The sequence below is a fragment of the Dermacentor silvarum genome, chromosome 9 (assembly GCF_013339745.2).
Source record: "Dermacentor silvarum isolate Dsil-2018 chromosome 9, BIME_Dsil_1.4, whole genome shotgun sequence".
Taxonomy (NCBI): Eukaryota; Metazoa; Arthropoda; class Arachnida; order Ixodida; family Ixodidae; genus Dermacentor; species Dermacentor silvarum.
The window spans coordinates 57,673,985-57,698,042 of NC_051162.1; the positions used below are offsets into that span (position 1 = coordinate 57,673,985).

Below are 24,058 nucleotides of genomic sequence, written 5' to 3' on the forward strand. Positions count from 1 at the left end.
TTTCGGAGCTGCGCTCGCTGCTTGCCCTTGCCTGCACGTTGTGTCCCTCTCGCGGCCACTACAGCACTCCTCCCTTAGTGAGTTGCCGAACGGAGTGATCAAGGGTCCAGGCGAGTAGGGGCTCTTGAGCACCGTCCACTTTGCGTACGTCGCGTGAGCACCTCTGGAGCTTGCGCAGCAGCTGGGGGCCCTGGCGAAGGCGGGGGCTCTCTTGGCGGAGACACAGCGGCGGCGTCACTGTCCATGTGTGCTGGCTTGACATGGTCAAGCGACACAACCTCTTGACGGCCGCATATATCGATGGTGACATGCTTGTCCCCACGGCGGAGGACCTTAAACGGTCCATCATATTGTGGTTGAAGAGGCCGCCGGACAGCGTCATGTTGCACAAACACGTATGGGCACGATGTGAGCCGCGGGTCGACATGTACAGCCCGCGTCCCTGGATACCGCGGGGGCACAGCACGAAGTTTGCTCATCATATCGCGTAGACGAAGTGCTTAACCACTGGAAGCCATAGGTGTCTCGTCTGAGCCGTGCGCAAAGAACTCCCCTGGCAGCCTGAGTGCAGTGCCATAGACCAGCTCAGCGGCACTGTAGCCAATGGCTGCTTTTAGAGTGGACCGTATGCCCAAAAGGACGAGCGGGAGCGCCTCCACCCAGCCGTGTTCTTCGGTTGCTGTGAGCGCTGCTTTAAGCTGACAGTAAAAGCGTTCCACCACGCCATTACTCATGGGATGGTACGCCGTTGTACGTATGAGAGTGGCACCGATGAGCTGAGTGATGCTAGTGAAGAGGGCGGATTCGAACTGCCGGCCACGGTCCGTTGTGATCGTGGCACGCATCCCGAAACGGACAACCCAATGGTACAGAAAGGCACTGGCAACCGTTTCAGCGGTGATGTCCACGATAGGGATGGCCTCCGCCCAACGGGTGAATCTATCCACACATGTCATCAGATAAGTCTGCCCGTGGCAGGTAGGTAGTGGGCCAACAATGTCCAGGTGAACATGATCAAATCGGGAGTCCGGGGCTGGGAGTGCTTCCAGTGCTGTCAAGGTGTGTCGCTGTATCTTGGAACGCTGGCAGGCTACACATTCACGTGCCCAGCGCCGGACGTCACGATTAATGCATGGCCAAACAAACTTTGCCGTCACCAGTCTCTGTGTGGCTCTAATCCCTGGATGAGAGAGTCTGTGCAGCAATTGGAACACGTGACGACGGAGGTTGGAAGGCACAAACGGGCGAGCATTGCCGATACTTATGTCACAGCAAATTCTGTCTTGGGATCCGGGAATTGGCAGCCACTGCAGCTTCAGGGCAGTGGTTGCGGTCAACACGCTATTTAGCTCGTCATCTTCACGTTGAGCTGTTGCCAAAGTGGAGAGATCAACCTGCTGTGTGGACACAATCGCATTATAGGGTTCCGGGAGAGGGCGTCTCCCACCTCGTTGTCGCCCCCCTTGACGTGGCGGATGTCTGTAGTGAATTCAGATACATATGACATGTGGCGCAATTCCCGCGTTGTGTGGGCGCCACCGTCGGAGCTTAGCGAACGCAGGGCGTTGGTAAGCGGCTTGTGGTCAGTAAGGATGCAGAATTCCACTCCTTCCAAGAAGTGGCGAAAATGTCGGATGGCCGCGTACATGGCCGGCAGTTCTCTCCCGAATAAAGTACTGTAGCGGCGCTCAGGGGGGGGGGGGGGGGGGGGGTAGCTTCCTCTAGAAAAACGATGTCAGGCGCCAGATTCCATCGACGAGCTGCTGTAAGACAGCACCGACGGCTGTGTCGGAGGCATCGACCATCACACACTGCGGAATGCCGGGCCTAGGGTATGCAAGGAGTACGGCGTTTGCCAGGGCGTCCTTGACCTTGCGGAAGGCTTCGCTTGGCTCGTCATACCAGGAAAGGGTGTCCGCGCAGTTTCGCGAAGTGGCCAGCAGGTCGTGAAGAGGTTGGAGGATTTGGCCGCAGTGGGAGATGAAACGGCGGTAGAAATTGACTTAACTCATAAATTCTCGCAGCTGGCGCTTTGTACTTGGCTGCGGGAATCCTTGCACTGCTTCAACCTTGCTGGGATGAGGCCGAACTCCTGAGCTAGAAATTACGTGTCCTAGGAACGACAGCTCAGGTACACCAAGCTAGCATTTGGCCATGTTCACAACTACCCCATGCTCGACTAAGCGCTGGAAAAGGACGCGCAGGTGCTTTATATGCTCTTCTGGTGTGCCGCTTGCAACTAACATCAAGGTAAGCGTGGCAGAAGTTGAGGCCGCGTAAGGCGCCGTCCATGAATCTCTGGAAAGTCTGACCCGCGTTTCGGAGGCCGAACGGCATCCGAAGGAACTCGAATAGTCCGAAGGGCGTCGCGATGGCTGTCTTCGGGACATCCTCCGGAGCACCGGGAATTTGATGGTATGCCTGCACTAGGTCTATCTTCGAGAAGATGGTAGCACCGTGCAGACTCGTCGTGATGTCATGGATATTCGGTACCGCGGGTACCTGTCTGGTGTCGTAACCCAGTTTAGCGCACGGTAGTCTCCACATGGGCGCCAGTCTCCCGGTGTCGACTTAGGGACCATGTGAAGTAGAGATGCCCAGGGGCTCGACGAAGGCCTGATGATCCCCAGTTCCAGCATGTGGTCGAATTCCTGCCGGGCGACTTTCAACTTCTCGGGGCACAGACGGCGAGGCCGCGCGTGCGCGGGTGGGCCGCTGGTGGAGATGTAATGGCATACCGCGTGCTTCGCCGCAGAGCCGGCTGGCGGCTGCCTCGTCAGTTCAGGAAATTCGTGCAGGATGCGAGCAAAATGTTCGGCGCCGGCCGGCCCGAGCAGCGCAGGACTCAACGGAGGGTGTTTTCAGGGGTTGCCCTGCACAGTCGCTTGCGACACGGGATCGTGGAGTCCTCTGTTGCGCACATCGACGAGAAGACAAAAGTACCGAAGGAAGTCTGCACCCATGATAGCAAATTTCACCTCTGCCACAATGAAAATCCATCGGAATGTTTTCTTCAAACCTAAATCCAGTGGCAGCGAGCGATATCCGTAAGTGGCAATGGTGGTATTGTTGACCGCCTGAAGGGAAGACGCACTGGGGACACGGCGCTCTGTTGACAAAGCCGGCACCATGCTCACCTCAGCCCCGGTGTCCACGAGTAATCGCAGGCCACTGTCACGGTCGGTGAGAAAGAACACTGAAGGACGACGCTCTGAGGTATCCGGAACACTGGTCGCCCTCAGTGCCGGCTGCAGTCGTTTCCCACGTGATCGCAAGGTGGAATACATTTGCGGGCCGAATTGCCGTGCTTCCTGTGGTACCAACAGATTCTCTGTCGCAGTTGCTGGGGTTGCGCTGCGGCACCGTCGGCTGGTGCTCCGCGCGCGCGCTGCCGTCCCGTATGGCTGCTACGGTGTCGGCGAGGTGAGAGATCAGATCCCTTATGTCCTGCAGCTCGTTGGTAGATGTGCGGTTTCCCATGTCTGTTTGCACCGCCGTGATGGATGGCGAAGCCACTGCCGTTACTAAGTCGGCGAGTTCGGCGAGCTGAGAAAGCTGTTTGTCGGCAGCCGAGGCGAGGAACATTCGCACGTTTGTGGGGAGCCGTTGCAGGAAGAGCTCCCGAAGCAGCCTGCTGTCCACGTCGGTGGTCGCCGTGCCGAGCAGCTGTTGCATGTGGCGTAACAAGTGGCTAGGGGTCCGGTCGCCGAGCTCGGCGCCGTGTAGCAGCTGTTTCAGTCGTTGATGCTCTGATGGCGTGAGGCGGCTGATGAGCAGTTGCTTGAGCGTTGTGCACGCGTTCACTGCAGGTGGAGCGACCAGTAGATCGCGTACTTCGCTCGCTGTTGTAGGTGGAAGGCTGCCGACCACGTGGTGGTACTTTGTCTGGTCGGCAGTAATGCGTCGGGCGGTGAATTGCGATTCCACTTGCAGGAACCAGAGCTCTGCGTCGGCTGTCCAAAATGGCGGTAGCTTAACGTCGACGGCGGAGATGGCTGGTGCGTCGGCTGTAGTCTCCATGGCGTCGATATGTGGTTGTTAAGTCTCGTCCGGGTCACCACTGTTGGGACGCGAGTACGCGCGGTGGAGAGAGAGAGAGACGTCTCGACGGCGTGAATCCCAACTGTCAACTGGTTTTATTTTTCTTTTGCTTCAGCCGCCCTTTCCACTCGTCACCATTGGTGGAGAGTGGAGGACACGGGGGCGCGGGGTGCAGCCGGTATGGTGGTTAGAAAGGTTTCGGTACAGTGTACTAGAAGGGGGCAGTGGGCTTACTCAGCCGCTCCTTTGACGCAGTCAGCGTCGCATCCAAGAGGTGGCGCCACTGGCAACTTCAATGGAAGCTTTGCTTGCAGAAGCTTTGATTTTCCTTGTCTTTTTGTCGGTTTCAGTTCGAAGCAGTTCACACTCTTATTTGTTTTTAATTTTGGCATACTTGACAGTCTTTACATATCTTTAGCAAGCACTATATTTGTTTAGGCCACATGATATTTGCCATAATAGTACCTTGTGGAAAAGGAATTAAGACGGCAACTTTTGGGCAATTTGCTGCCTATCCTAACTCAGACCTTTTGTGCAAAGAGGTCGTCGCTGACGGATGTTGCTTATGCGGAAGGGGCCTTCGAATTTTCCGAATTATCGGGCAATCGTAAAAAAAAAAATTGAAAACGGTTTCATGCCGTGTCGACCTAATGTAAAATTTTGTCAGACAGAAAACAGTGCGTGCATACTTCCCAGCTGGGCTCAAAAAAAATATCACGCATGCTAACCAGGTTTGTGCCTTTGCTTAGCCAAAATGAATATGTATATATGGCTTAAATATTTCATTGTTCCACTTTAGTTGTTCCATGCTTCCCAGTAGCCTTCTGCGTTTATTGTTAACCATCATTACGCCGGCACACATTTGTTAAATCAAATCAGGTTTGTTTTTTTCCATAAAGAAATGGAGGGAGGCCTGAAAAAAAGTGAAAACTAGTTCACTTGACAAAGGCTCCGGCCTATGCTTATGTACGGTTATATAAGGGTAAGCAAAGTGAAGTTAACAGGGCTGTTGCTGACACAAAGCTTTTATTTGTAAGAAGTACAGCAAGCCATTGTTTCATGCACTTCAACTCATGTGCAACGGCTCAACTTCAGCTGTTTGGCCCTCTGCCGCTTTCCTGCCTTGTCACAGTTAATTCCTTTCACATAAAAAGGCAGACGTGTGACAATGTAAAAACTAATTATTTTAGCTGTGAGGCTAAGAGCGTGCACATTGCAGCCAACTTCGAAGGAAAGCTTACTCTTAACAACTGCCAGCATATCCATAACGCTGTCAGAGTGTACCTCACTCTGAGAGAAGCATTCTGTGAAAAGATCCTCTAGAATTTTCACAAAGCCGTACAGCTGACTGGAGAGATAAAGGAGGCCTCCTCGGTCCAGAAGTTTGTTAGCCGGGCAAGTTGAAAACTTTCGCCTGGTGGCGTCATAGTGAGCAGCTTTATGCATTCTTGGCATTTTGTAATGGAATTGACAATACCAACATAGCCCACAATGTGGTAAGTGAGCCTAGAGTCGCTTCTGTCCACGTGCTGGTTATGGTCGTTTGAAACCTGCAGGCCCGTGCAATGCTGGGGTACCACGTTTGTGTGGCCTCTGTGGCAGTAGCGCTGGCAGCAGTTTGACGGCACTCATTTCTGTCACCTGATGCTTCGAGAGAGTCAACTTCCAGTAAGGAGGCCAGTGTATATTCCTCGCAGTTTCCTTGGCTAACTGACCTAACTAGACCATAAAAAGAAAAACAATTCACAGTGATCAGGAACTGCGTTCGAGTTGAGCACAAAACGTGGCTCGAAATGGAGCTCGCATACTGCGCTCGTGTCGTCCAGGGGAGGTTATTTTCCCACTCTTTCCGCCTATTTTTATCCTTCGGGACGCCAAACAAGGAGAACTTCGGCCCATCCTTCACATAAACATAGCCTGTTTGGCAGCCAGGCATCTAACAGTGGTTTTGTCGATGCCGCAGCATGGCTCAGTTACTGCAAGGCATGCGAATCTCTTGCAGGCTATGTGCAAAAAAAAAAAAAAAACACTGAAGGAAAAAAAAAAAACACGCGACGACGTCCACAGAAAAAACAACGCAGCTCAGCAACTCCAACTAATATGATCGGGCACAGGGCGGCCACTGGGCAGCTGCGCCGTCGCAGCCACCCACGTTCCATTGAAACCGACGCCAGCGCCGCCGCTCGGGCTATCGGAGAAGCTCATATTTGCGACATTCGTGGAGCCGCCGCATCGCATAGCCTCCGCCGGAGAGTAAGCCCACTGCCCCCTTCTAGTACACTGTAGTTTCGGTGCTGTGCTCGCTGCTCGCCCTTGCCTGCACGTTGTGGCCCTCTCGCGGCCACTACAAAGGTTTCCAGTTACGTGAAACTTAGACGCATAAAAAAGAAAGAAAAAGAAACCGCATCGTGCAAAACTATTTTTCTGTGGCTAGCTCCTGACGTCTTACGCGCTTTGCCGCGTCCTCTTCCTATGGTCTATCCAACGGTCTTCAACATTTATAGACAGTGAGTAAAGCATGCACTTTTACTAAAGCGTCAGTTGGCTGTTTCTGCTAAAATTATAAAACACGCAATTAATACACGTAATTGCAAGCTATCCTCGAGACACGGACAGGCGTGTTCGTATGAATGTTACCTTCCTTGTCCTCCCGCTCGAGAGAGAGAGATGGATATGATATAGGCAGGGATGTTAACCAGGCAAGAGTCCGCTTGGCTACCCTACGCTGGGGGAAGGGAGAAGCGGAAGAGAAAGAAGTGAGAGAGAGAGGGTGGATAGTCTGGAGCACCGTGGTCTGGAGACGTGCACGGACCGTACAGTCAAAGGCGCTCGTACGAACCAGACGCTCTCAGAAAGCACAAAAGTGCCTTCACTGCCTTCTGAGCCGATGATCGGTGGGGACAGTGCTCTAGTATAATCCGTTCACTCAGAGGACGATCATCTAGTTTCCTGAATGCGTTAATCATAGATTGTCTTTCTGCTTCAAATTGCGGACAGCGGCACGGTGAGGGCGGGGCTGGGGCGAGATGCTCGAGGCTGGGCATGAAGGCAGTAACGTCGACGCAGGTCGACGTCTTTATTAATGTTGGTAAGGCATACTAAACAATACAAGGGCTAGCACGCGCGAGCGCGGCTCGAGACAACAGTCCAACATGGCAGAGGGGCAGACACTCACTCAGCTCTCTTCTCCAAGCTAAAGGCGAGAAAACAGGGGAGAATGCCAGACAGGTGCTGTCATCTGTCGAGCGGCTGGCGAAGTGGACGTGGGAGTCTCGGAGGTACCTCACATCCGGCCCCACTTTTATAATCAAAGTCCTCTTTGATTACAAATGTGAACTAAGGCTAGGCAAAGGGGAGAAAACGCTAGGCATGGACAACAGACAATGTATGGCAATACTAGGCATGAATAGGCGAGGCAAGAAAACAGGCATACGACAGGCAAATAACAACAGACGAAGCAAGGCAATAAATGTTCTACATGGATTAAAGCCAAAATCAGGCGATGACAAACTCTAAAGAAATTGCAAGGGACACAAGCACAGCACTTTCAAAAGTCCACTTCATAGTCCTGAAGATATGTGGGCAGTCTGCGCTGTCTGACTGGGCAGTGATCGTTCAGCTGCAAAGCAGATGCAGTTTCTGAGCTACGTAACGCCGGGCGAGAAGCCTTCAAAGGTGGACGCAAGCACGAGGATGTCGTCCAAGTAGACTCTGATGTCCGACCTTATAGGAGGTTGAAGGTCTTGCAGGACGAGCTGCATGACACGTTGAAATGTTGAAGGAGCATTCTTGTATGTCCCACTGTGTGTGATGAAGGCTGTCTTCACATCTGCAGGACGCAGGCTGACTTGCCAGTAGGCAGATTTCAGGTCCAGACAAGCAAAATATGATGCTCCGGCGGCGTCTTGCATGATATCACCAGCATGGGGCAAAGGGTGTACAACATTGATGGTGAGTTTGTTAAGTGGAACATAGTTGACGCACAGACGCTTTTTCAGTCATCTGGACAAAACAATCACTGGAAAGGCCCATGGCCCAATGGCAGCCAGGATGATGCCTTGATGCAAGAGCTTGGCTGTTTGTTTATCGAGGAACTTGCAGTCATCTGCACAGTATCGATATGAACTTCTGCTGTACGGCATGGCATCGGGCACTAAGTCTATGCAATGTCCCACACCTTTGAAATGGCCGATGTCATCCTCATCACGAGTAAATGTGAGATGATCTGAAAGGGCTGTAGCCAGAGCTACTTGCTGAATCTCTGATAAGTCCTTTGCCACAAAAGCGGGAGGAAGATCAGCAGGAATTGTTATGACTACTGTACATTCTGGAATCTGGAGCAACACTGGCTTGTTCTGGCAGGCTTTTGCACAAAGGCTTCTAAAGGGGCTCCATTCCTGGGAGAGGTGCTTCTTGGAGACCGCCTGAACATGGCATTTCAGTACATTGAGCAAGGAAAGACTGCCGAACAATTACTGCGCATGAGGCATGTGGATACAGCTTCTGGTGCGCCTGTATGACTACCAGAGGCCAGATGGTGGATTTCGGCTGGATTTGGAGGCTCGAACACAAGTCTTATATTACTGGCACGAAACCAATCTTCACCCAATATCACTGGCAAGACATTATTGCTGATAACAGCGGCTTCCACTAGAGCTGTTATGGGGCCCACTTTAATCTTCAGGCAGACCGTGCCTTCGGGATGCACACTTGATCCACAAATAACGGTTAGGGGCTCGCGTGCCCAGGGCATCAGTGGAAGATTCTTGATTGCAGACTTGTTCACTATAGTTATCTTGGACCCTGTGTCCGGGAAGGCGTCGTAGGAGCCCAAGAGTGCGATGTCAGCTGTAAAGAATGAACACTCCAGAAGGGAGCCATGGACGTCTTCCAAAGGGCTTGTGTGCAGCGCAGGGGCTGCTGCATGAAGTGATATTGAAGCTGTGGCTGGCTGCTGTGTTACAGTCTCTTGCTTTGTTGGGCACTTTGATGCCAGGTGGCCCTTTTCGTGACACTTGAAGCAAACCGCAGGGACACCATAACGTTGTGACAGAGCCGAGTACCGCGCTTCCTGCTCAGCAGGCGGTACATCTGCTATGCCACGGCTATGTGGAGGACTGGCAGGGCGGGACGAGAGCACACGGCTATGCCTGAAGCTGCAGACTGTTGGAGGTGCCACTAAAGGCATCAATGACGCAGAAGAGACTTGTCTGGAAGGCGTAGTCCCGTTATTTTGACAGCGAAGAGTCTGCTCAGGACGATCAGCCGGGTTGCTTGCGATCTGCGTATTTTGCATTGCCCTTTCAAGGTGGGTGCATATATCAATAAAGCTGGATACTGACGATGGGCGTTGCGTTGCTATGCTTGTTGCGGTTCCCGCGCACTGAATGCCGTGCAGGAGATATTCCATCTTCTGAGGCTCCGTCAGTGGCGCTGGACATTTCTCGATTACTCGAAGCTTTGCATAAGCATAGTCGAGAAGTGACTGAGAGCTGGACTGTACTTGGGACATAATTTGCTGCTGCCATTGCAGCAGAGTCAGCTCGTCGGCGAATGCTTCCAGGAAAGCTTTACGCCACGTATCCCAAGTCGGGAACTGCGCGCCAAGAGTCAGGTGCCAGTTTTTCGCAGCACCTCCCAACTTGCTTGCTGCGATGAGGCGGGTTGTTTCCGGCGACCACGAAGTTAGCTGCTGCGTTCGTTGAATCTCCTGAATACACAAAAGCGCACTTTGCTTGTGGCAATTCTCGAACAATGGCAGGGTAGACGGTACGTCGGGCATGGTTGTCACTTGCAGCTGTGGCAAGGAAGGGGCCTGGTACTGCGGTGACGACATTGCGAAAATGGCACTCCGAATGGTGGCTAGGGGTACCGTGGCGCCGTTACAAAGCTGGGTGTTGTTACAAACGGCTGCGGCTCCTGTGGCGGCGAAAAAACTTCATGCGCTGGCATGGCTGCGGCGTCGCAAACGAGCGGCTGTGTGAGGAAGGACCACGGTGGCGGTGAGACGTACGAGGCGGGCGCATACACTTGCGAGGTTGCACCTGGAATTGCTTGACAAACGGTCGGAGTAAGGGGCGAGGCATGGAACTGCATTCTGGTGGAGGAAACTGACGCTGAGGCCGGTCTCGGTGCTTTCGGAATCGCTGCACGAGCTTCCTCCAGGCACTCTGTCAAACATTGAATCAGGTCGTCTCTCGACCCGGTAGCGTCGATTCCGCGGCAAATGAGCTCGGTTTGCAGAAACTCGGTGCTGAAGCATGCGACGGTGGCAGCGTCGACTTCGGCCCAATTCAATCCCGGCATGGCGCTTACTTGGCGGGAGCAAGGAGGTAGACAATGGCGGCGACTAGGCGGGCTTGGCGGGAGCGGCGGCACGGCGTGAGCGAACGGCGAGGCGAGATTCTTTGTCGACTGCGCCAAATGTGAGGGCGGGGCTGGGGCGAGATGCTCGAGGCAGTAACGTCGACGCAGGTCGACGTCTTTATTAATGTTGGTAAGGCATACTAAACAATACAAGGGCTAGCACGGGCGAGCGCGGCTCGAGACGACAGTCCAACATGGCAGAGGGGCAGACACTCATTCAGCTCTCTTCTCCAAGCTAAAGGCGGGAAAACAGGGGACAATGCCAGGCAGGTGCTGCCATCTGTCGGGCGGCTGGCGAAGTGGACGTGGGAGTCTCGGAGGTACCTCACAGCACATTAAGTGGTCAATGTTCTCCTGGTATCCGCTTGCAGACATCACATGCAGGACTGTCAGCCATTCCAATTAGTGTTGAATAAGCTTTCGTAAAGGCAACTCCCCACCACAACCGACACAGAAGAAACGCCTCGCGTCGGTGCAGATTGGTCGGAGGTCCGAGTTGCAGCGAAGGGTTTAGTCTGTGCAGTCTGGTGTGCCTTGTATGTGCAGTATCCCACTCAGCTAATGAGAGTGTACATGCTAGAATGTGAAGCTGTCTCGCAGCGTCGGTTCCCTGAGAGAGGAATGGGAACACGGCGGTCTTCTTCTAGACAGTGCATCATACCTGCAGATCGCGCTTTCCAGCTGCACCGGAAAACTAATGCAGAGGATGGTTCTAGCGCGATTAGAATGGTACCTCGAGCATTACCAGGTATATTCAGACGCAATGGCCGTTCTTCGATAGATAACGTTGTCGACTTAGTGACCTACGTCGAGCACCAGAAGTCCTGCAAACGATTATCTGCTGCCCTGTTTCTGGATGTTAAAGGAGCGTATGATAACGTAACACAAGTGATCTTCAGCACATTAGAGTCAGTAGGACTTGGCGGCAAGATCTATTTCTTGATTAGCAGCTGCCTACAAAAGAGATCATTTTTCATACTTACTGAGGGTGGCCCACGGAGTAAGATAAACAGGAGCGCAGACTCCGCCGCCGCGCGACGCATTCGCTCAGGACAAACCATGTAACACAAATTATACATCGCGTAGCGCTATCTGTCGAGGCGCGTGGAAAACACTCAACAGCTTGTTTCCATGTGCGCATGCGCTGAGTGGCGGAGACCGGCGGCGACGGCGGCGCAGAACGGGCAGCGCGGCACCCGCAGAGCGTGTCGTATGCTACAAACGTGGACCCTCGGCCGTCTCAATTTGACAGCAATCAAACACAAAAAATATATGCGCAGAAATAATAAAAGCGCAAATAAACACGCGATGGCGCTTTTATGCACGCATACGAAACATTTTTAGATGTCTTTAGAGGAAACAGACGATAAATGATGCTGTACAAAAAGACACAACAGAAGTACTTGTTTTTCACTCCGCTACGTCTGCGCGGAAGCGAAGGTGCGAAATTTTCGGCTTCCTCGCTTTGTTTACCATGTCTGCAGTATGTTTATTCATGCCTGACGGAACAAGGTATCTTGATACTTGTGCGTGAAGAGACTGAGCAACAGGATAGTGTTTTGTTCCCGGCTGTAAATCTGGGTATTGCAAAGGACACGAGAAGTTTTCGCTCTTCGCGGCGCCATCTGTTCTTCAACTGCTACACCAGTGGCGTCAAAAAATTCCTGAAGATAAGCGAGCACTTAAAGCAATGGACAAAATATATGCGCGGCACTTCGAGAAGCAGCTTATTTTTGATAGTTACTTCAGCAAAGACAAAGGCGACGTCCTACTAGATGTAAAGAAAGTGCCTCGACTTCGAAGCGGAGCAGTTCCTTCAATTTGTTTAGGGAAGCCTGGCGTAGCTCAATGATGTCGAATGCCAGGAGGAACCAGAAGACGCCAATGCGGAAGGACGGGAGGAGCTCAATTTAAATTTGTCTACAACTATACACAGTGCAGGTGCCTTTTCTTGTCCAGAGACATGCCGTAATGTAGAGAGAGAGAAAGGGAAAGAAAGACAAGGAGGTTAGCCAGTGTAAATACCAGCTGGCTACCCTGTAAATTATCAGCCTTGCCTTCGAGATGATTCTCCCAGTTATGCAGACACATAATCAGAGCTTCTCTTGTGAAATAATAAGCAGGAAACACTGGCAGGAATTCCCAATTATTATGTTTAGTGAGAATGTGGCGATTCTGCTCGCAAGAGATCCGGGTGACACGAAAAGCACCGCGAGAAACAAAGAAGCAAGCGAAGCATCTTAGCACTTGATGCGTGCTCAGATAAAAAGAGTGATAAACGTCAGATTTTCCATAAAAACTTCTTTTCGTTGTCGTCTGTCATTGCTTGAGACCACCCGAACTGCCGTTATATCGCCTTACCATTTGCTATAGTTTTTCTTTCCGTCTTATGGCGTTTTTCACTGGTCGATCTGGAGCAGGATTTTTTGCTCCACGGCTGCGAATCCGAATTTCACTGGTCGATCTGGAGCGGGTTCGCGCTTTTCACTGGTCGTTTCGGATCAACTCGCTCCGCGCCGGATCGCTCTCACTTGCTCCGCTGCCGAGGCGTGGATTCGGGCGGAAATAGGACGAAAGGATACGTCACTTCCGCTCGGTGGGGGACGGCAATCTTGGTGGCCATAGAAACATGCAGAGCGGAAGTTGATTTTTGTGATGTGTGTGTGCAGACTTCCGGTACGATCCAGCGCGGAGCATTTTCGCTCTCCGCTGGCATATTAGGGTTGGTGAATTGCGAGCGCTCGCTCCAGGATTTCGGCGGCCGCTCCAGATCGACCAGTGAAAAACGTCATTAGTTTCCGTAATTTGTTTATTTTCTGTTCCTGTGCCTTGTAAAGTTCCATGTAGGCCACCCTGCATTTGGCCTGTATAAAATAAATTAAATAAAGTGATACACGACTTGTTTCTCCTGCTAACGTCACTCCGTGAACCGCAAGAGCTATGCGCGCTACAGGCGTCAGGGCGTGCGCGGAGCAGCCGACAAGCAGGTGCCGCGAGAGAGTCCCCGCGCCTTTGCTTCTTCGATTTGTTGAGCCCGCCTCTCCGCTGCAGTTTTTCATCATTCGTAGCGCCGCCTGGCGAACACGCCGTGAAGCAGGAGCCGGCGTTTCAGAATGTGTCCCTTCCAGACGAGCAGAGTCGGCGCTCCTGTCTTATCTTACTCCGTGGGGTGGCCCAACCTCCCAGCATGGTCCCTCAGGGCGGAGTACTGAGCCCCACGCTAATCAATCTAACGCTCACAGGACTCGCCGACATCCTTCCATGTACCGTCAGGTTCTCCATCTATGCCAACAACATTTGTATCTAGACATCGGGTGTGGCACGACTTCAGCTTAGCGCGCGGCTTCAGAAGGCAGGCACTCTAACATCATCCTACCTTCGAGAACAAGGACTTCAAATATGTGAAAAGTGCACAGTGGTGGCACTTACCAGGAAAACAATGTCTCCATACGTGATATCCGTAGACGGACCGCTGACCTCGTACAAGTCACAGATTTTTGGGGGTGGTTATTGACAGAAATCTCTCCTGAACCCCTTATGTGAATTATGTGACAAGACATCTGACGGGAGTTTGCCATATGTTTAAGTTCCTAGCAGGAAAGACCTGGGGAGTGTCAGTACAATCTATGCTGAAACTGTACAGGGTCCTCGTTATTGGATTTCTGCGGTACAGCCTACCGGTCATCTCCAACACCTGAAGAACAAACCTGAATTTAATCCAAGGCATCCAAGCCCAAGCCCTCAAGATATGCCTTGGTCTACTGTGGAGCGCTTTAACGAGAGAAGTTCTTGCAGTCACTCAAGATTACACTATTAGAATGCATATTGCCATGGAAACAATGCGTGTACACATATGACACTCCACCCGAACACCTACCCACCACCTCGCAGGTCTCCCAGTAGAGAGGCCCCATACGAGATTCAGTGCAACTGTCCTTGTGCACCGTGCCTGTCTTACGGCAGGGTGCGCACCTGCGGAAAGAACTTCGATTCCTCTATGGTGTGTGAGCCGTACTTAAGTGAATCTCACAATCCCAGGACTCCAGAAAAAGTCGGACTTACCGCCATCTGCACTGAAGCAATTTTGCTTACTGTTTTTGTATGAGAAATATAGCAGCTGCTCACACGTATATACTGACGGCTCAACTACACCAGCCAATTCTGGGGGCGCTGTAGTCATCCCAACAATGGGAATAACTCAACGGTTCAAGACTTCCCATATCACCGCGTCTACAGGTGCAGAGCCCGCAGCTCTCCGCAGTCCGCTTAATGTGATAAATGAGAGCCCTGCGAAATGGGCATACTTCTGCGATTCAAGACCGGCCTTACAATGTGGACAGTCGTTTCTCCAACATGGAAGTCGCGATCAGCTGACATGGGAAATCGTGGAACTTATCCCTCACTTGAGAGAAAAAGGCCATATCTCTTTTCAGTGGATACCAGGCCATTACAGTATCATTGGAAATGGTGACGCAGATAAGGCAGTTTGGATGTCAAACCTCCCGCTCAAGACTCCACCTTAAAATAGTGGAGGTGACCGAAATGTTGTTGCTAGGAAACTTTAGTCTGCCAACTTGATTGATATCTACAGATATAACACTATAGACTTTTACATGCCAGAATCACAATCTTATTAAGAAGCAGGCCCTAGTGGGGGACTCTGGATCAATTTTGGCCGCATGCTGTTCTCTAACGTGTACCTAAACGTAATTACACGAGAGTTCTTACATTTTAACCCCCATCTAAATGCTGCCTCCATGGCCGAGGTCGAACCCGCGACCCAAGTCCAGCAGCGCAACGTCACAGCCACAGAGCTACTGCGGCGGGTGTTGGTAGATCTCTGTGAAGACCCCTGTATGACCTGAAGATTACATTTGCAAATGTTTATCGCCCTTCAAGAGTTTCTTCACGACTGAAGCTGCTCTTAGTTTTTCACTTTGCAGTGTCTCTATAGAACTGTTTTAATGTGAAGCATTATTCTCCAAGTGCAGCAACGTTTTTTAGTGCAGTGGTGGTGGTGCGGGATATATCGCGGTCTTGGTGGGCCGATCCGGGCGACAGTGCAGTCTAAAATGATGTGCCACAGGGGCAACTGGGAGCGTGCTTCTGGGTATGTGTCACTACATGGTGCTTGCTGATCCGTGGAACATGTATTGCTTTAAATCTTGCCATTACAAACATTTTCCTGACTTCTGAATATAAACCCTACAGCATTAAATCTCTACATAAGCGTTTGTGACCTAACATTTACATTAAACATGCAACCATTCTTTACAAATCATGAATGTTTTGCGTTCCGCGCAGATGTCAGCTGCGGTTGAGCCTGCCAAATTTCTTTGAAAGGCACAAAAAACAAGACTTTACTATTGATGCAATACTTTACAAATTTTCATAAAGTAAAAAAATAAAAGGCAAATACAGACAGGTTGCTTTATTCCGCAGTCACTTACTGTCATCGACTAAGGCATGATATCTGCATTTGGGAACTAAGCAACATGTATTTACTGCCATCTTGCGCTACACCGACAGAGGAATGGTGAAAAGGCACCAGCTTGCATTAATTTCAAGGCCTTGGGTGCAAAAGTTCCCATGTAATGTGCAGCTTATCGTTCACCACGTAACCGTCCCGTTCAAGATCTTCCAAGAGAAGCGAAGAATCGGGAAAGTATGCTGTTCGGTTACTTGACGTGGCAGGTCGACCAAAATATTCGAGACCCTGGCAAGGTGTATTCACAAGCTGACACTGTTTATCTGTCGATTCATTTGTGACACTCAGCCGTGTGGATTTATGGAAAGGCCATGGTAGAAATTCGTCAATTACTCCCTTGTGGAGCTGAATGCACGTGTACAGCTGCACTGAGTTGCCACTTTTTTTAATATAAATAGCTGGCGACATGCAGTAGCCAGAGAGGTATATCCGGTCGGCATAGTAAGTCTGAGAGCCATCTTCCAGCGCCAATCTTTTCAGCGACTTGACTCCATTGATAAAAAATGTATAACGCTTCAAATTTTTAGTGCCGAATGCAAGAAGTTTCAGTTGTTGGTCTGTTACTTTCTTATCACATTCTTTCATGGCAGCCACGCGAGCTTCATATGTGGTCATATTTTCACCTATTCTCTTTATGGCTCGATCGAGTTCTTTTCCAAAAGTCTCGCTCAGTCTGCTTACACTGCAGGAAATACTCTTAAGATCCGACGATAACTGTAGTTTCAATTGCTCATGGAGGTTGTTCATGACACGCTCATTCTTTTGCAACATTTCTGATGTCTTCTGGGCTTCCGCATTCATAGCTTTGTTCAGTGCTTCGTTTAAAGTGCTCATTTCTTCTACAAGTTGGCTTCTGTTGAAGGGCACATCAGCTTCTGCGACCAAATTATTATTGTCTCCTTGAATAGTAGGCATGTCATTTGTAGACTGGGGAGTAGCATCCTGGCTGGTGGTGTTTTCCGATGGCTGTGGCAACATTTCTTTCAATGTGTTTATACAGTGGTGCAGCTCGTTGGTTCTATCAATTTGCACTCTATTTTCACAAGACAAACTGTCAAGTCTCTCTTTCATTTCGCCCACCCTCTCTTCAACGGTTGCCTTCAAAGCCAACAATATTGCTTGCTGATCATTGCATCTCGTCGTCTCCGGTCCGGCACCTTTGTTAAAAGCGACGTAGTCTTGGCAGTTGCTTCGCAGATGTGCCCGCACGCTGCGACGGCGGACGACGGCTGCGCAGCGAGGACAACAGGTGGAATGGTGGTCACAATCCTGGTGAAAGTGCTTGCAGATCTCTGAAGCAGCCACCACACTCTCGCAACCGTATTCCTTATTCCAGCAGTGGACCTGTAAGAATAATAAAATCACACTGAATAAATCTTTACACACTTTGCCAATTAGCATTGTGCCTCCATTTCCAGGCATGAAAGAACACCTCAATGTTTTACAATTTTTTGTCGAATTATGATTGGGGGAAACCTGAAGTTTTATACAGGGTGCTTCAGTAAATGCATTTGAACGAGAAGAAAGGGCACTGAGGGACCCAATATTTATTAATTATAAGAAGCCAACAAACAATGACACCAAGGACAACATAGGGGAAATTACTTGTACATACCAACTGAATTATAGAAATGATAAATTCATGGAAATGAAAATGGATGAAAAACAATTGGCCACAGGTAGGGAACGATCCCACGTCTTCACATTACGCGTGCAATGCTCTTACCATTGAGCCACCACGGCGCCGTTTTCCCATCCACTTTCTGGGGTATTTATGTTTTACAACTAGAACTAACCCTGGGAGTGTTAGCCCTGGGAGTGTACACAGCAGGCACACCACAAAAGGGAGGAGCTTTGTGCCGGTCCTCACTGTCTTGCATGCATAATCTTGTGAACGGCACTTAAACTTCGCAGTTCGATATCTTGGAGTACGGATGCACTATAAGAATTCTGCCAAATGAAACTGTGTAGAAACACAATTGTGTTTAACTTCTGAATACAAACGTGCCTGCTGACTGCAGCCCCTAAAAAGATAATTATTCAATTTTGGTTAATTAAGCCACCAACATCAATATTTACCACCTCATTCTGTGTCCCCCTGGGCACATAACCTTACTGTAGTGGTGGTCTTCACGTACATCTAAGCACCTAATTTTTAAAAAAAAGCTGTCGACTTAACTTTGATCACCCTGTATATAAAGCTAGAGCGCAGATTGTCTTTTTGAAAGCATAAGCAGGCTTCTTTATATTCTCTTACAGGATGTTTTAATGCGATAGCATCAAGAGCTCCGTGTCGCAGAAAATCCGGCGTTGACAACCGGTGTCGGTGTATGATGACAGCTGGGTGGCGGAGAAAACATCCCCAACCACACAGGCCCTCCGAATATATTTCGGTACATGTATATGTTCTATCATTAATGTTGCTCATACCTTGTCTTGCATTCTTGGCAAAGCTATTCCTCGGAATTTTGAGAATGACAATCCGCAAACAAATGTCATGAAACAAAACACCCACAGTGCATGCCTTGTATGTTAAATCTTCTGAGACTGAAATATTAAAAGTACGAAACAAAAACGGAAACCTGAAAATTATGCAATTTTGTTGGCACAGCTGTGCAATATCTCTGGGATCGCCCCACGCAAGTGGCCGCGTTTCTACCAGAAAGCTCGCCTTCGTGCATAGCGTTCGCTGCCAGTGTTTCACGGTAACCACTACAGTTGCTTAAACTGCAGTTGTCGGGAAGCGTGAGAAGCAGTCAGGGATCTTTGAATGCTATCGTGTTCCACTCTTAAAAGCGAAGCTAAAGCGTCCTCCCAATTTTTTTCTTGTGCGTAAGTGAGAGCACTAACAAAACAAGCAACAGAGCTTCCAATGAGACTGCCATGCTGGTTCAATCACATTTCTTGGAAAGCCCTGCCCTATTGTGTGGGTGGGTTTGGCTCATTATGATCCGTGCACCAGCAGGATTTGGCCCATTTTTTATTTGAAATATGACCTGCACACATGGTTCGCTAGCATTATTTGACCAATTTCATTGTGGTGCTTTTACTAGAAGCTGCCTTGTTTTTCTGGATTTAGCTCATTTTACCACATATTTATTGCTGTCAGGGCAGAGAGCAAATAAGTGCAAAGTCGGATCGAAGCGGGCTGTTTGGGCAGTGCTATGTTGTTATTAATGAGGTTAAGTGGCGGTAACCACCACAATAGAAAAATTCAGCATGTCCAGTATTCAGGTAAATGCAGGCGAGCAGGTCATTTTGCCTGGTGGAGGTGTAAATCTGAACGGCCCGCATGGTGCAGCCACCTGGTGGCACTGAAGTCAACCAGCCAAACACAGAGCTCATATTGCTGTAACCAACTGTAAAACATTTAAAAAGACAGCATTTCACGATTATTCTGCACTGTGGAAAATTTACGCCAGCAGCAAAGTATAATTGGTTGTAATTAATGCAATTCTTTAAAATGTTGCCCGCTTATGGCTCACCTGTTTGCATCGTTGGCCGTGTACAATGCTTTCTACCACTTGCTTAAAGGGACCCTGCAAAACTCTAGATTTGAGCGCTCTCTAGGCTTTTTTAGTAGAACAAAGCCTGCACGCCCATGCTGAAAATAGCACTTTCTACCGTGTGAGCAACGGCCTCTCTTATTACTTCAGACCAAGGCAAATTTCGATCTTCACAACCAATGCACTGGATGCTGTTGTTGATAGTTTTCTTTCCTGTTGGGATATGTGTGATGGGTTCGATCTTTTGAAACATGATTGAGAGCGCAGCCAATTAAACGCGCAAAAGTGCGGGTACTTTTTTTTCTTCTCATATTTCGTAAGCTTCCTTCAGAGACTGAAAAAATAATGTTAATGATAATGTAATTAAAACATTATTGGTTGTTTCCGAGCATGCTCTACAACTTTTAGATTGTGACTTACGCTCACAGTGGCGCCACCTGTGCACATGACACATGCATGATCAATCCTCTACACAAGGATAAAAAAGTAGGGCGCAACATTTATTAATGCATTAGAAGGCTTATATGCTAAACTTCTGATACAGCTAGGGGGTCCTTCAGTTCTACAGTCTTATCTTGCAATCGTGCTCGCTCCCGAATTGTAGTGGGCCTGCTGATGTGCAAAGTGGTGGGCGCTAATTGGCATCCCTGTCTCGCTGCTCGAGTCTCTTCACGCCATTTCTGGAACCTACGTATCGAACGCACGTCAAATTTCTCTAACAAATTGCATACGTGTAGCCTTACAACTTGCGATGAGCACAAGGTTTGAGTTTTATCGGTTAGCGCAACCACATGCACAAGATTTTCGAGCGACGGCGACAAGCGACAGATTTTGTCATCGCAGAGGGCAGATCCATCGCTGTTGCTTCGCCAGTTTTCAGCCAGCCAGAAAATTTGCCTTGTCGCCCGCAAGTACACGTGCCAATGCCGCCAGGGACAGCCTGACTGTGAAAACAAAATTGCAGCAACCAGTTTACCTTCTTTGATTTTAATTCGGTCTTGTAGCTTGCTCTGTGCCATGACAGCAAGAAATAGTAAACTCTGCTGTCGCTTCGTCTCATCTCAAACCGACGACAAAATATCAGCGTTGTCTTGTCGTTATTATTGACGACAAGTATCAGCATTGTCTTGTCGTTATTATTGAGATCAGTTGTTTCTTTTTGCACTGTTGGGACTGAGACATCACCAAGAGCCGCAAAAGTGTTTTGAGTTTTGCTCACTAGATGGCACCATGGAATTTTACAGCGTGTTTACATACAAGCCATAAAATTAGAACTGTTGAAGTGTGGAGAGAAATGATACGCTTGGGGAACTACAAAATGAGTTCAGTGCAGGCAACGCTTAACATGTTTGTACTAACTCAGTGCAGATATTTCAATAGCTCAGAACGGACCTTTATAGATAGCATTTCAAGATAATAAGGGAACCTATGACAACGTGGAATTCTTATGGGATATTCTCAAGCACGAATGAATAGGTGACGATTTCGTGGAGCTGCTGTGGGACACATATAGAAACAACCGAGCTATGGGAAGGCCAGAAATGCAATGAAGTGGTGGAAATTCACCAAGGACTGAAGCAAGGATGTCCTCTGTCTCCATTGTTGTTCATGCTTTATGTTAAGGGCATAGAAGGACGACTGGAAAACAGTGAATTAGGGTTTGATTTATCTTCAATTAGTAATGAGCAAATGGTGCAACACAAGGTCCCTGGACTGATGCATAGTGCTACTACCAGACTATACAAGAGATTTACAGAGACTTGCGCATATGTGTGGGAACACAGCAACAAATCTAGGTCTTAAGCTTCGTACAGAGAAATCAAGCATTATGATCCTTAATGAAGACTCGAGTCATGAATTGCTATCAGTTCAACAAGTCATACCTACAGTCAAGCAGTATAAGTAACTGGGCGTATACATAAACAAAAGAAGACTGACTGATTGAAACACCCGCCAAGATTATCCGAATATGAAGAAGCAGAAAGAAGCAATATTGAAAGAGAGAACTTTGGGGCTATAACAACTATGAGGTGGTGAATGTGAATCTGGAAAAGAATAATGGCACCAGTGCTAACATTTTCAAATGCCATTCTGTGCTTAAAGTCAGATATTTTGTTGGGGCTAGAAGTTAACCATACATCAGTAGGCTAGTTATTGTATTTGGGAGCCCACGGTAAAACCACAAATGAGGTAGTGCAGGGTGACAAGGGTTTGGCCCCTCTTGAAGGCAAAATTAGTTTTGAAGACTCAGAAACATGGATGAAAATAAATGGGTGGCTACAGAATAGAGGAAGGGGTCAAGAAAGTTGGCAACCAAGTACAGGGTAAATTAAAGTGTAAATAGAAAACCAGGAGTCATCCGAACGAAAGTGAGAAAAACAAGCACAGTAAATTGGATGCAAAGAATGGAAATGAAAAGACCATGGATAATTACAAAAATGACACGAAATTAGAAGGGAAAATCTGTACTGTAACACGGAAGGGCAGTGCCTTGCTATTTTATATGAGGCTCGAGCTAATTGCCCGAAGACAAAACATACGAAAGCAAATATGCACAACAAGATGAGGCATGTGTCTGCTGCAGCAAAAGTCTGGAGACGACTCAGCACATCCTAACGGAATGCGAAGGTAATCACCCAGTGAAACCTACAGGTAATGTAGACCTTCTAGAAGTGCTTGGATCTAAAGTGGGTGGCATCATCAACCAGTCAGCAATCGAGATAAGCAAGAGATGTTACATTGATGGATAAAAAGCAGGGAAGAGATTTTTTGCAATCGGATCTGTTACAGGCATAGGTAGCGGCACGATGTCGATATAAAAGTTCTGAGGAAGAGAAAAAATGATTAAGGAGATGTTACACAAAAATGCTAGAATGAAAAGCACGTACAGTATACCTCAAGCAGGCTAGGTGACTGTGTCACCACCCTTTTCAAACGAGCCAATAAATCATCATCAGCGACGGCATGGAACAGATTTCCACTGGCGATGACAGCATAGTAAAGGTAGATCAAATACACCTTGGTCAAAACATTGGCTTCGTGGTACGTTTGCGATTTCTTTACGGGCGCACAATTGCAATTATTGGGGCAATAATGTAAATTCGTCGCTACAATTTTCGTGATTTTGCGTTCATGATATTCTTACGCAGCGGAATATGGTTACGGGCGTAACTAAATTACTGGCGGCATTAGCGAGTTTTATGTTCACTCTCTTACAGCTCTGACAGTAATAAAGGATTGTTATTGTTAAAATCGCACGCTCCCAGTGTGCTTTCTGCAACTCTTCATGAAAGTGAACTTGCTTCTTACCTTCCGCTTCAACAGGTTCTCCAAAGGAAAGTCTCCCCACTGAACATCTTCATCAAGAAAAGCGTCACCGTCCAGTGGGCAGGAGTGCTGGTCGTCGACCACGCACTGCTCGTAGCAGGTTTTGCACAGCACGTGTCGACACGGCAGAAAGACGGTCACTCTGGGCAGCAAACCACATCCGTCGCATATTCTGTGCGCCGGAACGGGCTCGGCAAAGTACAAAGGTCTCCAGTCCAGTTCCTGTGAAAATCCGAAAACAGTGTACCGCTGAGTTTGAAAAGCCATGGGACACGGCGCATCCGTTGACGTCGTTCCAACTGTTTTGCGGAAACTTCAAAAACTTCAATAACGTCAAATAGCGAGTAAAGATCGTAAACCACCTGTAGACGCAGCCTGCTGTTCTGCGGGCGATGATGATGATGATGTTTATTGGTGTTCCATTCGAAGCAGGGCACCGACATTTAAATAGTAACGTTGAGCTAATAATGATTTATATACATCTGTTGCAGTTTAGTAATTTGCATATTTATTTGTAATCTTATCTTCTTTTATTAAAAAGATCTGTGGTCAGGCTCCTGCAATCGCTTCTGCCGCGTTCAGGCAGCAAGAGCATCGCCTTTGAGATTTAAATTTGTCAACCACAGGAGCATTGCTGAAACGACTCTGGCTCTATCAATATCATGCCTGGATTTTAAATAAAGTTTTCCAACGTTCCTTGCTTATCTAAACAGGCAACTAGTTAATGATTCAATACGCTTTCAATTCTAGCGCTTCTGGAAGGAGGACTTTTCCTATGGGTCTTGCTGGGTGAAAATTTTAGCATATTTCATTACTGTCTGCTGAGTCGTCTCCAGACTTTTGCTGCTGGTGGCAAATGCCTCATCTTTATGCCAATATTGGCTCCAGTGTGTGTTTTGTCATTTTGGCTGCGTATAACCGTATCTCGGAGGCCATAGAAATTTCGGTTTCGTTTTTTCGACCAGTAGCGTTGCTGTAGCGTTGCATGTGCACGGTGGGTGGTTGGTTCCATATGCATCACCGAGTGGTTTCATGCGGCTGCTTACGCCGCTGTTTACACATATTGCGACCACGAGCGCACGAAGCTCTTGTTTCACGTTAAGCCACAATTGTATTTAATTTAGAGTTGCTATATTTAACGCTGTATACTTACCGCAACTGATAATTCTATATCGTGTGCCAAATTTTACTAATTGTAATACATGGTAGGCAAAAGGGTATCGTAAGTAAAACTTGCGTCATGTCCTTTCGACATCCCACACAGTTGTCCTGGTTGCAGGAAGGAAAGTACCTACACTTGCTTCCCCTGTCAAAATTGGGGGGGGGGGGG

The 24,058-nt window shown here is 48.8% G+C and overlaps 2 protein-coding genes across 3 annotated transcripts in view; both read right to left on the bottom strand.

Annotated features, from left to right (window-relative positions):
• Nucleotides 1-3,174: 3,174 nt before the first annotated feature.
• On the bottom strand, nucleotides 3,175-4,020 carry LOC119463615 (uncharacterized). The gene has a single exon (XM_037724441.1). It carries the CDS (start codon nucleotides 4,018-4,020, stop codon nucleotides 3,175-3,177), a length of 846 nt encoding a protein of 281 aa, XP_037580369.1.
• Nucleotides 4,021-15,749: 11,729 nt separating this feature from the next.
• The window catches only part of LOC119465264 (TNF receptor-associated factor 6-B-like), a 20,495-nt gene continuing 12,186 nt past the window's right edge, over nucleotides 15,750-24,058 (bottom strand). The window contains exons 1-2 of one of the 2 annotated variants that reach the window (XM_037726067.2): nucleotides 22,711-23,107; nucleotides 15,758-17,239 (exon numbers count right to left, since the gene is read on the bottom strand). In XM_037726067.2, coding sequence (XP_037581995.1) covers nucleotides 15,971-17,239; nucleotides 22,711-22,995 — 1,554 coding nt within the window. In that variant the 5' untranslated portion in view covers nucleotides 22,996-23,107 and the 3' untranslated portion in view covers nucleotides 15,758-15,970. Of the gene's footprint in view, nucleotides 17,240-22,710; nucleotides 23,108-24,058 lie in introns of those variants that run through there. The other variant, XM_049656041.1, reaches the window with a different exon arrangement.